General features: G+C 39.3%; 1 protein-coding gene across 2 annotated transcripts; it reads left to right on the top strand.

The window, feature by feature from the left end:
* Positions 1-297: 297 nt before the first annotated feature.
* Positions 298-20,034, top strand: CDC7 (cell division cycle 7). 2 transcript variants are annotated; one of them, XM_055815595.1, is made up of 12 exons: positions 298-379; positions 2,774-2,879; positions 6,540-6,623; positions 8,507-8,642; positions 9,295-9,388; positions 9,471-9,613; positions 11,475-11,721; positions 12,304-12,399; positions 13,238-13,416; positions 14,672-14,754; positions 17,701-17,850; positions 18,851-20,034. In XM_055815595.1, the coding sequence occupies exons 2-12, from the start codon at positions 2,786-2,788 to the stop codon at positions 19,225-19,227; spliced, it is 1,683 nt and encodes a 560-aa protein (XP_055671570.1). In that variant the 5' UTR covers positions 298-379; positions 2,774-2,785; the 3' UTR covers positions 19,228-20,034. The 2 variants fall into 2 exon arrangements, with proteins under 2 accessions (XP_055671570.1, XP_055671569.1); XM_055815594.1 differs by having other exon boundaries at positions 6,537-6,623.
* Positions 20,035-20,886: the final 852 nt, after the last annotated feature.

Genomic DNA, 20,886 nt, shown 5'->3' with positions numbered 1-20,886 from the left:
AGCGACGGGCCGCCCCGCGGGCCCCAGCGCCACCCCGCCCGGGGCTGCGACCCCAGCGGCCTCGCATCGCCCGGCCCAGCGGCGCCCGCCCCCGCACGACGCGCTTTAAGGGCCAATGGCCCGGCCCAGCCCGGCCCGGCCCGCAGCCCACGCCGCGCCCCCCCCGGCCGCAGCCGGCCCCGCCGAACGCCCCGCGCCCGCCGCTCTGGGCGGGCCTCCCCGCGCCGGCCGGCCAATAGCAGCGCTCGCTCCTCCGGCCGACGGCCCCATTGGCCGGGGCCGCGGCTTCCGCCGAGGGCCGGGATTGGTGGCGGGGAGCCGGTCGGCGAAAGGCGGCAGCAGGCAAAACCGCGGCGCCGCGCGGCAGCCCGCGTCCCGCGTGAGTCCCCGCGCGAGTCCCCGGCCGTGCCCGCCCGCGGCCCCCTCACCCCCTCCCGTGCCGCGGCCGGGGGTGCCCCGGGGCGTCCCGCCGCGCTGCCCCTCCGCGGGACGAGGGCGGCCCGGCCCGGCCCGGCGCGGCGCGGCCTGCTCGTCCGTGGGGAGGCCCCGCGGGGGCGGCCTGGCCGTGGGCACCCGGCGCGGCGGCGGGGCGCTGAGGGGCGGCCCCTGGCGGCGGGGCGGGCCCGCTCCGCTCCCGCCGGCCGGCAGCGCCGCCGTTCCGCGGTTGAGCCGCGCCGCCGTGCGGGTTGTTGGCGGGGCCGCCCTGCGGAGGCGGCCGGGTGCCAGCGCCCCCCTCGGCCCCGCACTGCCGGCGGGTGCGCGGGTTCGGTGCGCCGCTCGCCCCTGTCCGGGACGCTGTGCCGTGTGCCCGCAGCGCACCGGCTCGCTGCGAGGCCACCCGGCCGCGGCAGCCGCTCTCCGTACGTGCCGGCGCGCAGGCAGCGCGGCCAGCCCTGCCCTCGGCGCGCCGAGCTCCCCGCGGGTCCCGCTGCGGGGGCCGTGCGGGGCCGGCAGCGCCGCGTTAGCTGCGGTCCCGCAGCAGTGCCGCTAACTCCTGCGTGCGAGACTCACGCACCCGACTGGGAAGACCCTGAAACTGTGGGCTGTTTGAATCTGTTGCTGTCTGCTCTTGGTCTTTTTTTTTTAAATTTTTTTCTTTACTTTGATATTCTGGAGGATGTTCATGTTCTTCTTGTTTGTGTGTTTGGGTTTTTTTTTAAATTGGATTTCACTGCCAGAAAGTTCAGCTGAAACGTTGGGTCATTTTGGTCTTCCTCTTAATTTATCTCTACTGATGTCTTTTGAGCATGCTTTAATGTGAAAACTAAATATCCAACTGAATCAAGCTTTGTTTGATGCTCTACTTTATAACTGTTGAGGCCACTTCCAAATTGGTAAACCATTTTTAAACATACTCAAAAATTCAAGGTACTCAGTTCTGCAGATAGCAGCTTGTGTATTCAACATAAATGAATGGAAACAGTACCCCAAGTTATTGAGCCCCTTTCACCCCCCTCATGGCCAGCGAGCCATGAGCATCTTCCCATGCCATTTACGAGCAGACAGAAATGTTAATTTTATTTTCCCAAACAAGGTGTGGCCAGCCTTGAGTTGGAAGAGCCTAGAGCTGGAGCTGGCGTGGGGCTGAAGCAGAGCAAGTAGGCCATGGCGAACGGTGGGGGATGTCTGCGTTAATTTGCCCTCCTAATTTTGTTAATAAGGCCATGTTATTTCAGGTTTGGAACAGGTTTATCAGCCTACTTAGCGTTACCAGAGGGAGTTCTCCCTCTAAGGGACTAGGAATATCTCTAATCTCATTCAATTAGTTTCCAAATCACACTCCAGCAAAGCTCCCTTAAAAGAAAAAAAATAAAGAGGCTGTTGCCTGTTCCTGTTCTGTTGCATGAGGATGACAGACTAAAAGTAGCTTGAATTCTTTGGGGGCAAAATATATTTCTAGCTCCAGTGCTGAAACAGATGAATCCTTTCACTTGAAGTTTTTCAGATTATGTTTCTCCTGTGTGGAAAAGTTTAGCCAGAACTTCGAAGGCTTGCCAAAGTTACAAGCAAGGAAGATCTTTGAATGGAACCAGTGTTGGGTGACTGTAAGAGGTGGTGATTCCAGGCTCACTTATCACTGGTTATCCTGCCCTGGGTCTCCCTGCCTTTCATTTCCACAAGAAATAGGATTATCAGGGTTTTTTGATTGTACAATATGAGTATACTTTACTAATTTACAGTTTTATTTAGCGTTTCCAAGATTTGGGAAGAGGCATTTCAGAAGAAGCATGTACTATTATTTCTTGTCGTGGGTGGAGGGCAACAAATAATTATGCCTTTTGTTGATCTTGCCTAGAAGAAAGAGAAATCTCCTATATTGAGAAGACACCCCCCCCCCCCTGCCCCTTACAATTTCTTTCAGGTTTTCTGTCTTTGTACAGGTGTTGTAGTACGCAATACAGCTATTTCTGCGTGCATCAGTTCCTGGCTTTTCAAAGCAAACTTCAGGGAAAATTTAATGCTTTAATGTGAATGAGGAAACACACAAGAGATGAAAGAAAATCACTTGTGTCTAAGCTTATCCTGCAGTCTTCATTCCCTTCCCCCTTTTTTCCTCTTGCCAGAGATAGAGTGGGTTTACCGGTTTAGTTTTGCTCTGGGATGAGGGGTGACACTTTGTTGTTTTAGGTAGGAAGAGGAACTCCTCACCTCAGATTCCCTAAATCTCATCACAGAAACTGAGTGCAGGGCCAGGAAGTGTCTTACTGGATATGCTTGTTCCCCCAGATGTCCAGAACTAGTCCTCAGAGTCTTGGGGTTTTTTTTATTTCAGGTTTGTTTTGTGATGGAGACAGTGTTGAAGTCTCACTATGATGAACAGCACCCTCATCAGGCTGAAGACTTCTGTGGGAAGCATGAGCAGAACAGCAAGCTTTCAGGTATGTGCTAAAATAGGGATTGCTAACTTTACCTTTTGTTGCTGACATGCTTCTTCATCGCTTCAGAAAGTTTCAGAATCAGCTGTAAGCCTTTCTGTATACGATCCTACTGTATAAAGAAATAATGAAATGAAAACATTTGAGGTGGCTTTTGATTTTAAGTTTATTCCTCGTTTTTGTGCATTGCAAAACTTAAGCAGCAGTAGTTTTTCAGAGTTTGCTAATCCTACCCTTTATTTAGTACAGAATATGTTATAAGAAGATACCAGAATTCAAAAAAGGCAGTCCTTGAGAATAACATTCTCTGACCAGACAAGTCAATTATATTTTTTGCTATAATCTTGCTATATGTTTATATATAAAAATATATATAATAACTTTGCTATAATAAAAATGTATATAATATAATAATTTTATAAAATAAATATTTTAGAAATTATATATTTGTTATAATCACCAGTTTATCCTTCAATATCTTCACGTGTCAGTGCGCATGAAAACAGTCTCCTTGCTCTTACCAGAGAAGCTGAGCTAAGAACATGTGTTCTTATAGTGGTTTTGTTGCTCGTTTTTGGGTCTCTTTGTGAACATACTTCAACCTGGACCTTCTGTACAATGCTTGCTCAGTAACTGTGGATGGTCAGTCAGCTTATATATATTAATGGATACTGATTTTCCTAGAAGTAGATCGTGCTCTATTAGTCCCCTGCACATTCGTGTCCAAAATTATATAGAGTGATGCAGAACAACGTTTAATCGTCTTGCTTTACAAATGCTTTTCATTCTAGGAAGTAAAAAAATTACTTTAAAATCTGCTCACAGAAAATGTTGGATATTGTTATGTTACTATACGCTGTCAGTACTATGGCTGTGTTCTCTATACCCACCTGGGGATTCAGACCTCCAGGAGGAAAACAGATTATGTTTATATTGCTGTCTCTCAACAAGGACAGTCACTGGCTGTTTCTGGCCCTCTTTGGGATCTGTCGTACAAGAAGCTGTGCTGAATTACTAAACGCTCTCTGTCCCCTTGGTAGGCACTGCTCTGCCCTCAGATCTGCAGCCTGGGTCACCCAGCTGTTAGTGCTCCGACAGCTGTGAACTTTGTCCAGGCAGGAGCCTGAATTCAGTGTCAGGCAAAACAGTATTTGAAAGATTCTGTTCTCTAGAGCAGGTATTGAGAGAGCTTTTCATGACTGCTAGTATCTGCCTTAGGAATGTTAGCTTGGTGGAACAAAAAAACCCAAAACCTGATATGGTTTTGTAGTAGAAATTTGTCATTTTCCAAAGTCTTAAAAAGATGTGTCTTTTGCATCCTTGTTAGGATGTTTCTTTTTGCCAAAGTCCTTTTTTTCCCTAACTGAGCAACTTCAGTGGAGAAATTCCAGTGCAAATTTGATGTTGTAAAGTTACTGTCAGTATGTGTATATATATTTTTTTTTTTCAATAAAACCTGAAGCTTAAGCAACTCTCTTCAGAAGTCAGAGCAAAATGCAAGTATTGGAACAAAACAGGTTAGATACCAAACTAAACATTCTAGTTTTCTAAACAATGTTGCTTAACAGGGCCTGTTAAAACTATATGACTGTTGAAAACAATTTTCTAGCTCTGTCCTGTGGCTGCTGACCTCTTGGGATGATGTTTATGCAGGATGTTTCGGAACCCAATAGCAGGATTATCTTCCTGAGGGGAAATGCCTATGTCTTTCAGTGATGCAATAACATTTCAATATTAAGTTCTTCATAATTCTGTTGCGAGGTTTCATCTCTTAACATCTTTGAGTATTCCTGGGAAAAATGGAACATGGTGCAAATGCCAGCCTTTCCCCTTCCTGTATTTTGTGAAGATTTCAGAAAGCTTTCCTGAATGTCTTAGCATGAGCATTTGCGTAAAAAAGTCAAAACTGCTGTGCAAAGTAGCTGGCAATACCACTTTCTTTTTATCATCAATTCTTTAGTGACAAAACAACAAGAATTACAGCAATCATAGGTAAATTTCTTAAAGTTCTGAGCACATGGGTGATATGAATGCTATCAATTAAAAACATTATGTAGTAACTTCTCAAATTTTTAGTGTTATTTTTAACACAAATTTTTACTATAATGACAGGAAAATGAGCTGATTGCTCAAATTTTCAATTTCTTACTTTTTAAGGTGTTTAACTTAATCTGGCTCTGTAAAATTGGGGAATAACCAGAATAACTGTACAGTTGACCGATTTTCTTTAGCCTCTTCGGGGATTATTAGACACAGGGTCCTGTACATCTTGACTATTAGTACAAATGTGTTCATTTTTATCCTAGGATATTTTTAAAGTTTTAAAATATGATTTCTAGCAAAACTGATTAACCTTTTACTTGTATTTGTTGATCAAATGTATCCTAAAAGAATGTTAGTGGTTTTGGTGTGTAGCATAGATCCTGAAATATTGCCCCTGAAATGACTTAAAACAAAATAACTTGGAGAAACAGAGGGGGCAATTTAAAGGAAAAAAAATAAGTAAATGGGTAGTAAGAGAGGCAGCAGGCTTCAGTTCTCAAAAGTATTTTTAGTATGTTGGTTTCTAATAATTTTTTTAAATAAAAAACACCTCTATAACCAAAAGTTAGCGGTACCTTGAATTGCCAACTAATTTATTGAGCTTTTACCAGGAAGAAAGTGTTCTTTAGGCAGACTTCAGATTTTGTTGCTGTATAAAGTGAGCTAACATAAAAGGTTGGGGATGGATGCTAATCCATACTTTTTCTAGCATATTGGTGATATTTTGAAAATAATTCTCATTGCATATGACTTACTGTCGTGGTAAAACATAGTGTATTTTTATGTATGCAATACAATTGGTATATTTATGTTAAATTTAATTTATTATTTATTTTTAGGCTGAAAAACTTATACTTTTTTCTTCTATTTGATTGACTTTCCAAATACCACTTTGTCCTTAGTTCTTCTAATAAAATATTCTTCACCCCTGCTTTACAGAAATTAGTCACAGACTCTACACACTTCATAGCTTCAAACAGAGTTCTCACATAGAGTACAGAGAGCACTTAAACTACAAGGATTCATAAACTGAATGGAAAGCTGTAATTTTTTAAAAAATAATACAGTACAACATCCTTGTCATGCCATCTAGTGATCACAGCACAAAGTGCAGCGACTTAAATGCAGAGCAAACATTTTTGTTGTTTACTGTTTTAAGTAATAGTGTGAAAGATTGCATTATTGATCTTTTAAAAAAATAGTTTCCTACATTTTTGACTTGTATCCAATGGATATGCTCCTGTGCTTACAGAAACAACTATTATAGTTGTGTCTTATGAAATTGACAACACAAATCTCATGAAAACATTTATCAGTCAGCTGTAATCTGATATTTTACTACCCAGAAGACTTTTTTACCCTCTCAGGAGCTGCTAAGTGGCAGATAAGTAAAAAAAAAAAATAATTAAATGCTGCAGCTTATGAGGGAGTGTGATGAAGAACAATAATATCAAATTTGCAGATGGTAATGGCAGCAGGGATAGCTACCAGTCTGCTGTTTTGTCCTGTGTTTATGTGAATTCATAGTCCTATGAAGTGTGATTAGTGATCTCAAATATAGGTCAGATATTGTATCAAGCAATAAAATTCCTAACATTTTCCCCATTCTTTCCACAGCAGGAATAAAAAAGGATATAGAAAAGCTTTATGAAGCAGTGCCACAGCTTGTGAATGTGTTCAAAATTAAGGAAAAAATTGGAGAAGGTAAATGTTTTATTTTAGTGTGCTTAGACTTGGATTTCTTTTGGTATTTCTAACTTAAAAGGTATAAATCCTAAGATCACAATATATGCAATTTAAGCCAGATGCCTTTTGGATTTACTGCTTGGTCTCTGTAGGAATTCTGGTATGTTTTTGAGCTTATAGGTTTGTTAATTAGGGGCCTTTTCAAGATAAATCATTGAAGATCTGGTATATGAAAGCCTTTCAAAAACTAGCATTCCAGTTTTGACAACTAAAAATTTTTGAGGTAGATTCAAGTAAATAGGTCTTAACACTCCATTCTGTTTCTCTTTTACACAAGGAATCTATTTATATGCAGCTGCATTTTGACATATTTAACTGGTGTTCCTTAAGTTGGCTTTGTTCCCACTGAAACTGGGTGGGCAGAATTGGAGGAGGAAACTGAACGATTATAGCTATATTATTAAAAAAACATAAATTAAGACACACGGTATCACATTCTAGAACACTTGTATATACCTTACCTTCAACAGATACCCTCAATAAATGTTAGATGTGACTATAAATAGATTCTTAGGTACTTCTGAGTGTAGGATTTCAGCACTTTTTGGTGCACAAAAAGGTTTGATCTCTGAAATGCTTTGTGACGTTCCACACTTTTAAACAAAGGTGTTGATGAGAAGCTGATTGTTTTATGGCTGTTCTGTGGTGGAATACCTGTGATGGCAGGCTAGATGGCTAAAAGTTTTTGTCTCAAAAAAAAAAAAAGCCCTCCCCAAAATCCCAGCTCCATTTACGACAGCAATACACAATTTTAAAAACAAAAAGGAGTTCTGCCTGTTATAAAAAGAGATAGTGTAATTAAACAGAATTGCTGGTTAGGAATAGCACTCTGATTTTGCTCATGGGAGCAACCAACACTTTTAAAAAAGGCCACTTGCAGTTCTGCAGCATTGAGAAAACAAGCTCCAACTTGGGATTCCACTCTGGAGACACTTCTGCTTTAGCAGTTCTCACCACCAAAAATAATGTCTTAGGTGAACTTGGTAACCCTTTGTTGCTATAATAAATTCTACTGAATGTATGGGACTCTAGATTTTTTTGTTGTTGTTATGACTGCAAGAAGTATTTAGTGGTTTTGCTGCCATTTTGATGTATGTAGGCGCACTTACAGACTGCTGAATTAGCATGATGCAAATGCAACACTTAAAATGTAGTCAAAAGTGATTTGCACTGTTTATTCATATGGAAGAATGCTTCAACTTGTATGTTCAGGTATTTTGGATCATTAGGATAAATTAACCCCCAAGAAGTATATTATAATACCCTTAAATTGAGGTGGGTGGGTTAAGTGTATCATATAGTCTGCATGCTCCCTTTTTCAAATGAATCTTTCGTGTTCTGTCTATGTAGTAATGCTCTGGGCAGACAAATAGTAAAGTTACATATCACGTGAGAAGTCTTACTTTGTAGATAAGGTAGCAGAATTAAGAGAAATAAAGCAATTTCAGAAGTGTGTTGAATAGTAAAGGCAGCGCTTTCCAGATTAGCATTATATAGCCCACTTACATTGTAGGGAGAGAAGAGTTATATGTCAGATGAAAGCAAGCTACCTAAACAAGAAAGCAAATCAAAGATAGGAGATCTGCATTCAGAGAGAGCTCTGTGTCCCAGGCAAGTTAGACAGTGTTACATTTGCATTTTTTACTGACATAAAAAACTTGTATACAAGACCACTGACTTGAGTAGCAGAAAAAAGGAACTGCATTTTTCTCTTCCAGAATCTGCTTTTGATGTAGTATCAAGTGTACTGCAGCATTGTGAACAGTAAGATCACTACTTTAAAAATCTGAATTGACCTAATTAAAAATGCTGAAGACAGTGCTTTCCTCCCTTCTTTACAGGTACTTTTAGTTCTGTTTACTTGGCCACAGCACAACTACAGACAGGACATGAGGAAAAAATGGCTCTGAAACACTTGCTTCCAACCAGCCACCCTCTGCGAATTGCTGCTGAACTTCAGTGCCTCACAGTAGCAGGGTACATAAACAAAAAAATTATGGTTGTCTTGACTAAACTGCTGAACATTGTTCATTGTTCTCACTGTTTTTTATTTATTTATTTAAAGTTTTGACACTTCGTCTGCTTTTTTTTTCTAACCACAGAAATGTGTATTCTTTTTATCAAGAGCAAATAGGAAATGGAGTGTCTTACCTGTAATGGATGCCCTTTTCCGCTAGTCTCAGTTTGTGGATGGTTCTGCATTTTCCATCTGAGAAGTTATATGATGTATCTCTATGATAAAAATTCCAGTTCTGAAATGCAAATAATGAAAGTGAAAAAATAATCTCTTCGTCAGAAAATGTGGTTTTAAGAATGAATTCTCATTGCCAGGTGTGCTGAATAGTACCTTCTTATAGTAATCGGTATCATGAAGGTTAGGTCCTACATTTAATTACAGCAGTAACTACAAGCCACGGCCCCACAATCTGTGGAGCGCTCATTGCAAATTGCGGAACTCAGATGGAACATAGCAGTGAGTGGCAACAACATAATTACTGACCGCTGATAAGCCTACTGTCAAAATATAAATCAGATTATGAAAGAAAAGCCTGACTGAAGTTTTTAAGAAATAAAGGAAAATAAGCATCAATCTTCTGCTCTTTATTCAGTTACGTTACTTTTCGTCTAGGGGACAAGATAACGTTATGGGAGTTAAATACTGCTTTAGGAAAAATGATCATGTGGTTATTGTTATGCCTTATCTGGAACATGAATCCTTCTTGGTGAGTCCCAGACTTTTTATGTGTAGTAGAACTTTTTAATTAAAAACAGTTACCTAATTACAGTATCCAAATAATCTTTCAGGACATCTTGAATTCTCTTTCCTTTGAAGAAGTGAGGGAATACATGTTTAATCTGTTTAAAGCGTTGAGGCGCATTCATCACTTTGGTATTGTTCACCGTGACGTCAAGCCCAGTAACTTCCTCTACAACAGGCAGCTAAAAGAGTAAGTCTGTGCAGCTGACTGCACGGTGATCTCATCTGGGGGGGCGTGCCTTGGCAGAACAGAGTCAAATTAGATTTTTAGATTTTTTTTTTTCCCTTCCATCTGCATAACATGTGCTTAAGTAATAAAGCTAAAGAAGATTTGGGTTTTTGTATTTCTGTGTTTAGGGATTTGAGGAGGGAAAGAATTTTGGTTTTCCATACAATATAATATCTGCCTCATAGGGTGACAAGTACCTGAAAAAAAATATGAAGATTTTACTATTGAGTAAAAGAACTATATTTTTGAATAAGAATGGGAAAAATAAAAGTCAGTATTTTTTAAATAAGAAATTTAATAGTGACTTGTGGTGCATAAACTGATACTTGTAAATTTTTACTTGTGCATAGAGTAAAACTTGATACAGAAAAGATCGCTGGATTTGGGCTGTTCTCGCCTTACATTGAATTCACCTTTATAACTAGTAGGGCTGGGTTTTTTGCCTGCAAGTTATAATGTTTAAAGACTGTAAAAAGTGAGGTACCGCTTTTTTGTAAAGAGCTGAAATGGGTAGAGTAAGGTACAGTTTCGGTGCTGGCAGCCCTATGGCTGTATGGGTGAGTGGTGTGCTAGGCGCAGCTGAGACACTGAGGTGCTGGAGCGTGTCCAGAGAACAACAAAGCTGGGGAAGGGTCTGGAGCACAAGTCTTATGAGGAGCGGCTGAGGGAACTGGGGGTGTTCAGCCTGGAGAAAAGGAGGCTCAGGGGGGATCTTACTGCTTTCTACAACTGCCTCCAAAGAGGTTGTAGTGAGGTGGGTGTCGGTCTCTTCACCCAAGTAATGAGGGATGGGACAAGAGAAACAGTTGCAAGTTGGACCAGGGGAGGTTTAGACTGGGTATTAGGAAAACTTTGTTTTTTTGACAGAAAGGGTGGTCAAGCATTGGAACAGGCTGCCCGGGGAAGCAGTTGAGTCACCATCCCTCGGGGTGTTTAAAAGACGCATAGATGTCCTGCTCAGGGAGATGGTTTAGTGGGACTTGGCAGTGCTGGGTTAACAGTTGGACTTGGTTGTCTTAACGGTCTTTTCCAAACTAAATGATACTATTCACTGGAAGTTTGTAGGGGAGATTTGATTATATTTTGCCAAACAAGCAGCTTAAAAATTTGAGAAATACTGGTGGTGTGGTTTTGGTATTTGGGTTTTTTTTTCAATTTGTCAAAATGAATTTGTATTGTTGTTTTGCTCTTTCAGTATTTTTGAACCTTGATTGCTGCTCTGGGTGTGGAGGCTGTGGAGCTGAGTTTGAGACCCAGAGACAGGTGGATTGGCTCTGTACTGGCTGTAGCAAAAAGATCATTCTTTTAAAGACAGATCTGAAGCGTGAGCTAATGTAGTCTTACCTGTTTGAAGACTAAGTAAATTCCAATAGTATTGCTTGAAGTCTGGCAAAACTCTCAGCATTGTTAGGCTTGTCTGTCTTTGTTGCTACATTTGTGCTCTGCCCATGGGAATCCTGCAAGGGTCAAGTCACTTGTACTTGACCACTGGGTGAAGGTTTGGACCTGTAGGATTAGAAGAACCCCAGAAAGGAATTGCTGGGAATATTTTTTTAACCATTGGCGAAAGTATGCACTTGAGAAGGTTTTGGGACAATAAACAGTGAAATAAGATGAGTATAGGGTAAACACATTGGGGGGTAAGTAAGATGGGACAAGAGGAGGAGGAGGAGGAAAATAGGGCTGTGACGCTGGCAACAGTACAGATAAGCAACATATTGAGTTAAATGTGAAAGATACATAAGTAAGCAATTAATGAATAGTAAGTTGAACTGATTGATGGATACTTTGTGACTCCTGATTCTAGATTTGTCTCTTTCAGGTATGCCTTGGTAGATTTTGGTTTGGCACAAGGAACCCCTGATACAAAAATTGAACTTCTCAAAACAGCCCATTCTGAAGACCAGCAGGGAAGTTGCCCGCAAAATAATCCCACCATAGCTTTGGGAAACGGGGTTTCTGTCAGTGTCGCAGGACCTAAAGAGGCTCAACAGTCAGCCTCGAAAGCAGCTGATAAAAGGTCCAGCTCACTTCCAAAAATACAGAGTAAACAAGCAGGAGGAGGAAAGGTTCTCAGTCTTTTTCATTAATACTGTTTTATGTTTAATGTATTACTTCATCCAACAGGGGGAGATGTAATACTGGAACAAAAGCTGTGCGTGGGTGTCTTGCAGGGCCCTGATGCATGCACAGGATCACAGCTTTCATATCAAAGTGGCTAATTTTATGTACCCCTATTGGCATCATTCATTATCTGTTGGATACAATACAGTGCCGAAGGCTGTATAAAACCCTAGCATGGGTTACTATTTAGACAGCCTTAAATCTTTTTTTAAGTGACATTACCATGGAACTCCTTCCCAAGCCAATAATTATTAATGTATGTTTGTTTACTTACTTGCATAACAAATGCAGTAGAGATGATGTTCGGATTGTCTTGGGGCACTTCTGAGGTGTGATTTGTTTTGTAAGCATGTTTGCTGTTCTGTCTAGACAGTCTCTTCTTCATCCATGGTAAACTGATGCCTGAAAATGACTTAGCATGCAGCTGTTCTTGTTTTCTGTCACTTCACAATTTTTTTTTTGAACTGTCAGTATCCAGCTGACTGTGTTAGGTAGGATCTTTATTGTCCTTTTTGTTGGTATTGTAGGAGGATTCTGTGCACCATTCTGCCCAGCGCTCTGTCTTTGGGGAGAGGAATTTCAATGTCTATAGTTCTACATACCAGGAGAACTCAAGTACAAAAGTAAGAAGTATGACTCATCAGTAAGAGCAATCTTTTACATATTTGAAAAATTACAGAACTGGTTGTTCTGTAAGACTGGACACTACTCCAGGATGATTTGGGACTAGAAGTTTTTGAGCAGATTAAGTGTGTTTTTGCTGAAAGGCTCAAAGAATTTTTCATTTCTGTTTTGGTCCCTTTTTAAACTCTTAAAAGAACGGGTTATGTAGCTGTCTCCCTAGCTGATCTTGGTTGTATGCTAAATAAATCTTTTTCCTACATGTGTATCTGTGCAACAAAGATACACTTAGCTTGTGAAATGTCTTTTTTTTTTTTTTTCTTTGCAGTTGAAACTGGAGATAAAACTTGTAATAAATATTTTTCTGTATTTTTTGTGCTTAGTATTTAATATGACAAGGGGGAAGCCCCAGCTACATTAAGGCGTTTGGCCAACAGCAATCGTTTTATTGTAGAATTAGACTTAGTACCTGTGTGTTGCTGTGGCATTTCATACACCTTTTTTTTTATTCTCACGTTGAACCAAAAGATTTCTTGAAACGTTATACTAACTTGAAAAATACTTGTCTTGTAGCTTCAGAATATCTAAGGTATATTGTTTTTTAGTAAACACTGAAGTATGTTTTCCAGAGGGGAAGGGGAGAAGATCAGGGTATTTAGAAAGCTCCAGTGTCTGTTTTATAGAGGTGATAATGTTAAAGGTTTGCTGTCTTCTGTTCTAAAATAGCAGCTTTTTGCTCATGAGCACTTGTTCAGTCTGAGTATTTTAGGAACTGGCCTATCTATATGTAAAGGGAAGCTTCTTAAATATGTCACCTTCTCTAAAATATCTATGTTGCAGCTCATAAAACAATCAAAGGTGATAGATGTTTCATCTAGGAAGTTAGTAACAAAGAAGAAGACTATTTCTACCAAAACAGTGAGCAATGGGGCAGCCAGGAGAGCTGCCAGTGGTTGTCCCTCAAACCTGACCTGTGACTGTTATGCAACGGACAGAGTTTGCAGTGTTTGCCTTTCAAGGTAATTAGCTTTGATAAAGTTGTAAAATTGTCTGCTATGCTGTCAGGCAAGGTCAGAAACTTAGATTTACTGGACAGCTGATTTAGTAGGTGAAAAATAGCATTTATTCTGTGCAACCCTTAAAATGCTGAGTATGCTCTTTTTAAACAAGAATAATTCATGGAATTCATGAAATAATTGGTTCACTGCTCTCTGCAGCAAGATTCAATGTTAATGAATTTCTGTTGTTTTTAATTATCTACATGTGTTGTAGAAGATTACTTAGTTAATTACAACACTTAAAGATGGCAATACATCAATCTGTCATTAGTAGTTATCTAATAGGCCTAAATTAGGCCAGGTTTGGATTCTGGAAATCATGAAATGTGGAATAAAAAGGAAACATGACTGTTTTGTATTTGTTCATTTGAAAAATAATGTTGAAGTTTCAATAACAGACAGGCCAGAGAATCTTAACACAGTTCAACTCCATCCCTTTGCAGCTGTAATCTACTATTGCCATTTATTGACACATTAAGGAACACAGAGTAATGCAGAGAATTCTGCTTTCTAGGCATAGTCATGGAACTGTGGGGTCCCTCTCTTTCCAGCCTGTCAAAATATGGTGATGTCAACTTCATTTAAGAAAAATGAAACATAAGTAATTTGCCAAACTCAAAAGATAAGTGGCCCATAGAAGGAAGGCACTTTAAGCCACACAAGAAAGCTCTGGAATTTTTTTTTTGTATAATGATAATCCCATACCTCTTAGTTAATAATGAAAATTAAATTCTTTTCAACACTCAGAAATAGTGAACATTAGTTTGCTGTGGACTAATACAAAGCCAGAGCATCCACGTTTTAAGAATCTGGTGCATTTTTTGCCTTTGGTTAATGACTCTCAACTTTACAGTTTCCTGTAAAAACAAGCCTTTAGCAAAAGTGATGCTGCTGTTGTTTGAAACTAAAAAAGGTAATTGAGTGAAGTATGCAGTAAGTATTTCTGGGGTATTACTTTATGCTAGATAATAAAATATAATAATACAATAGATAATATAGCAAGGCTGTTACCTTGTGCAACATAATTTCATGCTAGATAATTATAAGATGCTTTACACTTACATAAAACTTGAATAAGGCAGGGTTAAGGCTGTTTACACAACTCTCACAAGTATATTCTAAAAATAATACTAAGCATTATTATTATTATTAGAACTTATTATTAGAAATTATTATCAACTTTTATATTCTAAACATGTTTGTCTCTTGCTATAAGGTGTCAGCAAGTTGCTCCCAGAGCAGGGACACCTGGATTTAGAGCACCAGAAGTATTAACAAAGTGCCCCACTCAGACCACAGGTACTGCACAACAGACTGAAACTAAAGGCTTTCTTCACTTTTTGACCCTTCTCATTTATGTGTATTATGTTGTCTTTTTTATGGGAGAATTTTTGTTTAGATGTGAAATTCATTTTATTATCCCTTCAAAGACTTAACAAGCATTTCCTGATTTTAATTAAAATTTTACTATTCAGAGTAAAACCAAGTTAGGGATATTTTCCCTGTGTTTGAAATTTGAATATGTCTTTATTAATTTCATTTGAGGGATAGTGCCGTATGCAGGAGTTGAATACAGTGTGTGTTAAAAGAAAGTGAAGCCGTCATTTTTGTCAATTTTCTTGTCTTATTGGCTTATTTATTCAAGTAAAATTTTGAATAAATCTTGGGGAGGGGACATACTTTAGATTTTTCTAGACAGAATGTCACATAGTTTGCTGTCATAGGAGGCATATATTTAGTGGTAGAATTGCAAATACGTTTTTGAAAGTGTTGATCAATACTTAACAGAGTTTTTCCTTTTTTGCTAGTGCTTGAAATAGCTGGTCTGTGAGTGTCATGATTTTATCTTAATGCATTTTTAATTTTTCAGGGTTAAAAATATTGAAGTAGTAAGTTTCAGGAGTCGGGGTAAATATGAGGGCAGAGCAGAGGAATGGTTAATGCATTAGCTGATGCAATAGGATGGGAGAGGTTGTGCCTACCCTGGGGAATGGAGGACCAGTAAAAGCAAAGTTAAACATTTGGTGTATGACCAGGAATTTTGACTTATGAAAAAAGGGGATAAATAAAAATGTCCTCAAAAATTGGATTTAAAATAAGTTCTTCACCACTTTTTTGCTGAATAGCTTTTGAGAAAATAGTCAATTTTCAGTACTTAGTTGTGTGTACACACTCAGATTTAACAATATATTTGATCAGCTTATCCCTAGATAGTTTAATGTTATTTGAAACAACATCTCTACTGTGGTATAACTGGGATTTCAAGGTGTATGGCAGCCTGTTTGGAGTTACTGTGCCTATGCTGTAACAGCCAGCTTTATGGGCTAGAAGACATCCAGAAATCCAGGACAAGTTTAGACAATCTCTGAATCTGTCTAGACAGAATTTAGGCAGAGAGAAGACATACCTAGGAAAGCTTGGACACATGTTGGTGTTAAATATGCTTTTAGATGATTTTCATTCTCTAGGGTAATGGAGAGGAGGATTACAGAAAATAAGGGTAAATCTGGAAACCTCTAGGTGTGGCACAGACAGCCCTAGAAGTACTGAGTCAGTGGTGCTGAGCTCCTGGAGTATTTCAACAAAGGTCTTAATTAGAACTGGATAGACTAATACTAATGTTGATGAGATTGTTGCATTTGAACTAATGTATCTTCTTGTCGATGTCCATCTGGGACTGCTGCAGTCACCTTGTATTCCTGCCAGTCTTACTACTAGGTCTGGTGTCTGTGCTGAGACCAAGTTACCAGCTGGATCCAGCTGACTATCCAGAGCTACCTTAGTGCACCTGACCCAGGTTCACAGTGCAGGGAATAAACTCCCTAAACTCCCAAGCTGATGTGATACATCAGCAGTATCACAGGTCACATCACAGGTCCAGTTACACTTTAACTTGGTTTGTCCCTCTGCTTCCCTTTCCTTGGTCTGCCTCGCTAGTTGGATAGCACTAGACAAAAGCATAGCCAGGAATCATGATCTTGATGCCATTGCACAGGATCTTGCAGTCTGCTGATGGTCCTGGCCCTACCAGAATTGTAGGACTAGGATTTATTAGCCATTCAGATATATAATGTATATTAATTTCAGCAAGAGTTAAGTAATTAAACTTTTTTTAAAGGTCCTGACCTTGATGACTCCAGCTTTCCCAACCACATGGTCAGGATGATGCATGACACCTCAAACAGACAGTATGATCTTTTCAACAGCGATACAGTAATACGAAAACTTTTTTACAGAAACTATGAAGATGATATAAAATTTTTCCACTGTAAATTGTGCCAAATGATTAACTTCGACTTTTTTTTTTTAATGAAAGACTTAAAATCTGGTTTTGCAACTGAAGCCAGCTTATTACTTTTTTTCCCCAAATTTGTGTGCTAATAGTGTTTCTAACTAAACTGTCCAAATTAATTACTGCCTATTTTACTACTTTTTTAATCAAAAAAAGTAAACTATGGGTTTATTTCCCAACTGTCAATTTTTCTCTTTAAAGTTTGAGAATTCTTCAAACTCTCTCCTTCACTTTCCTTGCCATCTCTCAAAATGTACACCTTAGTGAGCCAAAAAATTATGGCAGACAGGTATTCTCATAACTTTCAGTATTAAAGTTTCCATCATGCTTTGGCGTCTCTCCCCAGAGTACTCTCTGTACTCTTCATAACGCAATGAAAGTGATGAATAACTTCTAACTATTACAGTTCTTAAACTGGCTGTCTTGTCAAGTGATTTCATATTGGAGAGGAACAAAGTTCATAGTAAGATAAAGGTTTTAGAACTGCCTATCTATCTATGGCACCTTCAGTCCCAGAAAAATTTGATTTGCATTTATTTGTGATTTTTTTTATTTATTTATGATCCTTGTATCAGGTTTTCTTTATATGAAGCAAACAAGTATCAAAACTAGCCAGTTCTTCGCCCCCTCTCATCTTCCTGATTATAACAACCTCAGACATTGTTTTGGTACACTTTAAGTTTAGCAAGTTAATGGAATTACTCATATGAGAAATTCTATGGAAAAGCTTAAACACTCCTTCTGCATCAAAGCAGGAAATTATTCTTCAGTCTAATTATAGTAATTTCCACTGTTTGCTGAAGTGTTATCTATGTGACCAAAGTCAGTACTTCAGAACATAACTTATTCTGATAGAAACTTTTCAGGTCATAATTTCTTCTTAAAGAAAGTTGTGATTTTGTTTGTGATTAAGTCATGCATTTAGTTATTACTAAGTTTTCTTTCAATTGCAGCAATTGACATGTGGTCTGCGGGAATCATATTCCTTTCCCTGCTCAGTGAACGGTATCCATTTTACAAAGCAAGTGATGATTTAACTGCTTTGGCACAAATCATGACAGTTCGTGGATCCAGAGAAACCATTCAGGCTGCTAAAACTTTTGGTATGCAAAACTTAATTATGAGGAAAAGGGGAAAAATGTATGCTTGGTCTGCTGTTCAGTGCAGTGACTTACAATCTATGATTTTTTAAAATATATATAAAATTTAGGTTTTGGAGTAATTTTGGATGTAAATCACACTTTTTGCATATAAAACAGTAAAAGTATTAGTCTATATATACAGAGTTTTAAGAAAGTTTTGTATTTTTTATGTTTTATAGTTTGTGCTGTAGGTTTCCCAACCTGTCAACTTCCTTTCACTAAGTCAGGGCCACTTGAGGTGAAATATACCAACTAAATGTTTTCTACTGGCATTTGGTTAGAATTCTTGAGGCAGTGTTTCTATTTCTGCAAAATTTGCTCTGGAGGCTTAAGTCAGTATGACTTAATAGTTAAATGATGTAAATCTTGCTCCCTAAGCTGCCACTCCCACCCCAGCCAGAAGGGCTAGTAAAGAAAAAACAACAAAAAAACCCAAAGAAACCCCCAAAAACAACAGAAGGCTGGTTTGAAAAACAAAACCACCACCACCACAGAACACAAACCCATGAAATAAGCATTCCCCTAATTGTTCACCGGCCAAATGCTGCAGCACTTGCTACCTGGAAGTGTAACTGACAGCATCAGTCTTCATTCTCCAAAGGTGTAAAAATCAGGGTATATAATTTTCTTCAGTTCTGTTAAAATCACAGTGAAATGCAAAGAGATGGTGTGTGTGGAGGGGTGACAACCTGTCACTACTTAACTTCATGAACAAACTCAAACAGATTTGTTCTGAGCAGAACTGAGACTATTGTCCTTCTGACTTGCTGGGGCTACTGCTGTAAAACACAGCTGGTGTGGAGGAGCCGCAGGGGTTGCATTTGGTGTTTGATAGGCTTGCTTTGTTGGTTTTTTTTAATGCTGGTTACACTTCCAGGACATGAAGTTTCTCTGAGACAAACTTAGAAGTTACAGTTGAATAGAAAGTATAATGTCACTTACTGTAAATTTTTTTTTCTAGGTAAATCAATTCTGTGTACTCAAGTTGTCCCTGCACAAAACTTAAGAACCCTCTGTGAGAGGCTGAGAGGAACAAATAGCAGCTGTGAGAGATCCGAGAGTGAAGTGCCCAGCCAGTCTGTAAATGACGCAGCTTTGCCGGTTACAGTAGACAACTCATGTGCTCCTGAGACACTTGGGAAAAAAATTCAGCACTTAAAGAGCTTTCAGGAAGGTGATGGTGCTTTGGAAATGAAGGCAACAGACATGAAAGGATGGGATCAGGTTCCTGATGAAGCCTATGACCTACTTGATAAGCTACTAGACTTAAACCCTGCAACAAGAATAACTGCAAAAGAGGCTTTGCTGCATCCTTTTTTTAAAGACATGAGACACTGAGAATATACCATATTCTATTATTGCTTTCATATGTTTTATGTGAGAATCAGGTACTGAGGTAGTTGTACCTTGTTGCCATCAACATTTACACTCATTGAAATACCGTCACACTGCACGGAACTACTGAAATTTTTTCTTGTACAGTTGGACTGAAAATGTCAGTTTAAAGAAATACTTGCAGATGTAAAAATTACATAAACATTGCTAGCATGGACTTACCCTAATACACTTCTGAGGGGTTATTGCTGTGCATACCTGTTCTCTGAGAAGGTTAGCTTTGATCAAAAACTACAAAGAAAGAGTTTCACAAGCTGTATGCATATTTCTTGAGATATTCCCTTAAAATTTACAAGTTTGCCTTAAGGTACGACTGAAATAAGAAAGTGCTTGAGAGACTTTTTTTCCATAGTTGGGTATGTTCCTGATGAGTACATGGGGGACTGAAAATAGAACAAAGTGTGTTAATTTAGTTCAGGCTATTTTCAGAGACCAGTATTACTTTGGGAGCGTTGCTAGAGGAGGGGCCAGGTGCTAGAGCTTATATCATCAAAAGAAAAGTATAGCTGTTTCAAAAGCACTTTTTTTATTCCTGTCTGGTCTTTCCTACTTATGCAACAGTAATAAATGCAGTTACACATTTTGCATAGCCTATGTTTCCCCAGTGCCATGGGTAACTGTCACTATTCACTAACTACTGCCTTAAGAATATCTTGTGTGACATGCAGAAGTTTGATTGCTGTTATGGAAACTGATTTTTTTTTTAAAGAGTATCTGTTAAATAAAAGATTTGTTTTTATAACTTCAGAAGATTGTCTAGAGGTGCTTCTACAAAAATTAGTCAGGTAAGGTTTTCCTGTGGGATGTTTCTGTTCACGAAGAATTATGCACATTTGCTTCCTGCATAAATTCCTCGGTGATGGAAAACATTTCTCAGATAGCTCTAGTATATATGACTGTCATAGTAGAAGTATCTTAATTATCAAGGAAGTCTTACCACAGAGTTAGAAGCTAGCTATTGTCTGGTCTGAGTAGGAAAAACAACCTTAATAACCTCTAACCCTTTGCACATTGAATGTAAATGTACGTTATGTTCAACAGAAGTTAAAACCCTTGATAATTCTGGAGACTGAAACTTAATACAGTGTTTTTCCATGTACATTTCTTGAAATGCTAATGGAGTTGTTGCTGTAAGAGGCTACAAGCAGTTCTGAGAAAAGATTGCTGCTTTGATAACTTTTGTATAAGCCTTCTCGTATGAGCTGGTAGTCATGATAATACAAAGGTCCTGACCAGGGCTGGGGCTGAAAAGACATTTTATCAATATATTAAAAAGCTTGAATACATAGAAAGTGGTGGTAATGTTGCTCTGTTCCTGGCATCAGCTGTTAGAGAAAAATATTTGCAGATGTCAGAATATTGATTGCAGAAATCCTTGAAACCCACAAAACCCTAGGGCCCAGGTCTTAGTAATTTTTGCTGTTTATATAATTTCAACACAGCATGTCACTGAGAAATTATTTATCTAAAGGAACTGTGGCCAAATTTGGCAAGCAATGCTGTCTGCCAGTGTCTGCAGATGTATTGTTTCCTCCTACGTCCACTTACGCTATGGTCTTATGAGAGCACTAGCTGACAACAAGCAAAAATGTGTCAGCCATC

This window comes from Falco peregrinus, chromosome 10 (assembly GCF_023634155.1).
Source record: "Falco peregrinus isolate bFalPer1 chromosome 10, bFalPer1.pri, whole genome shotgun sequence".
Classification (NCBI taxonomy): Eukaryota; Metazoa; Chordata; class Aves; order Falconiformes; family Falconidae; genus Falco; species Falco peregrinus.
This window is presented reverse-complemented; position numbering and strand designations above follow the sequence as displayed.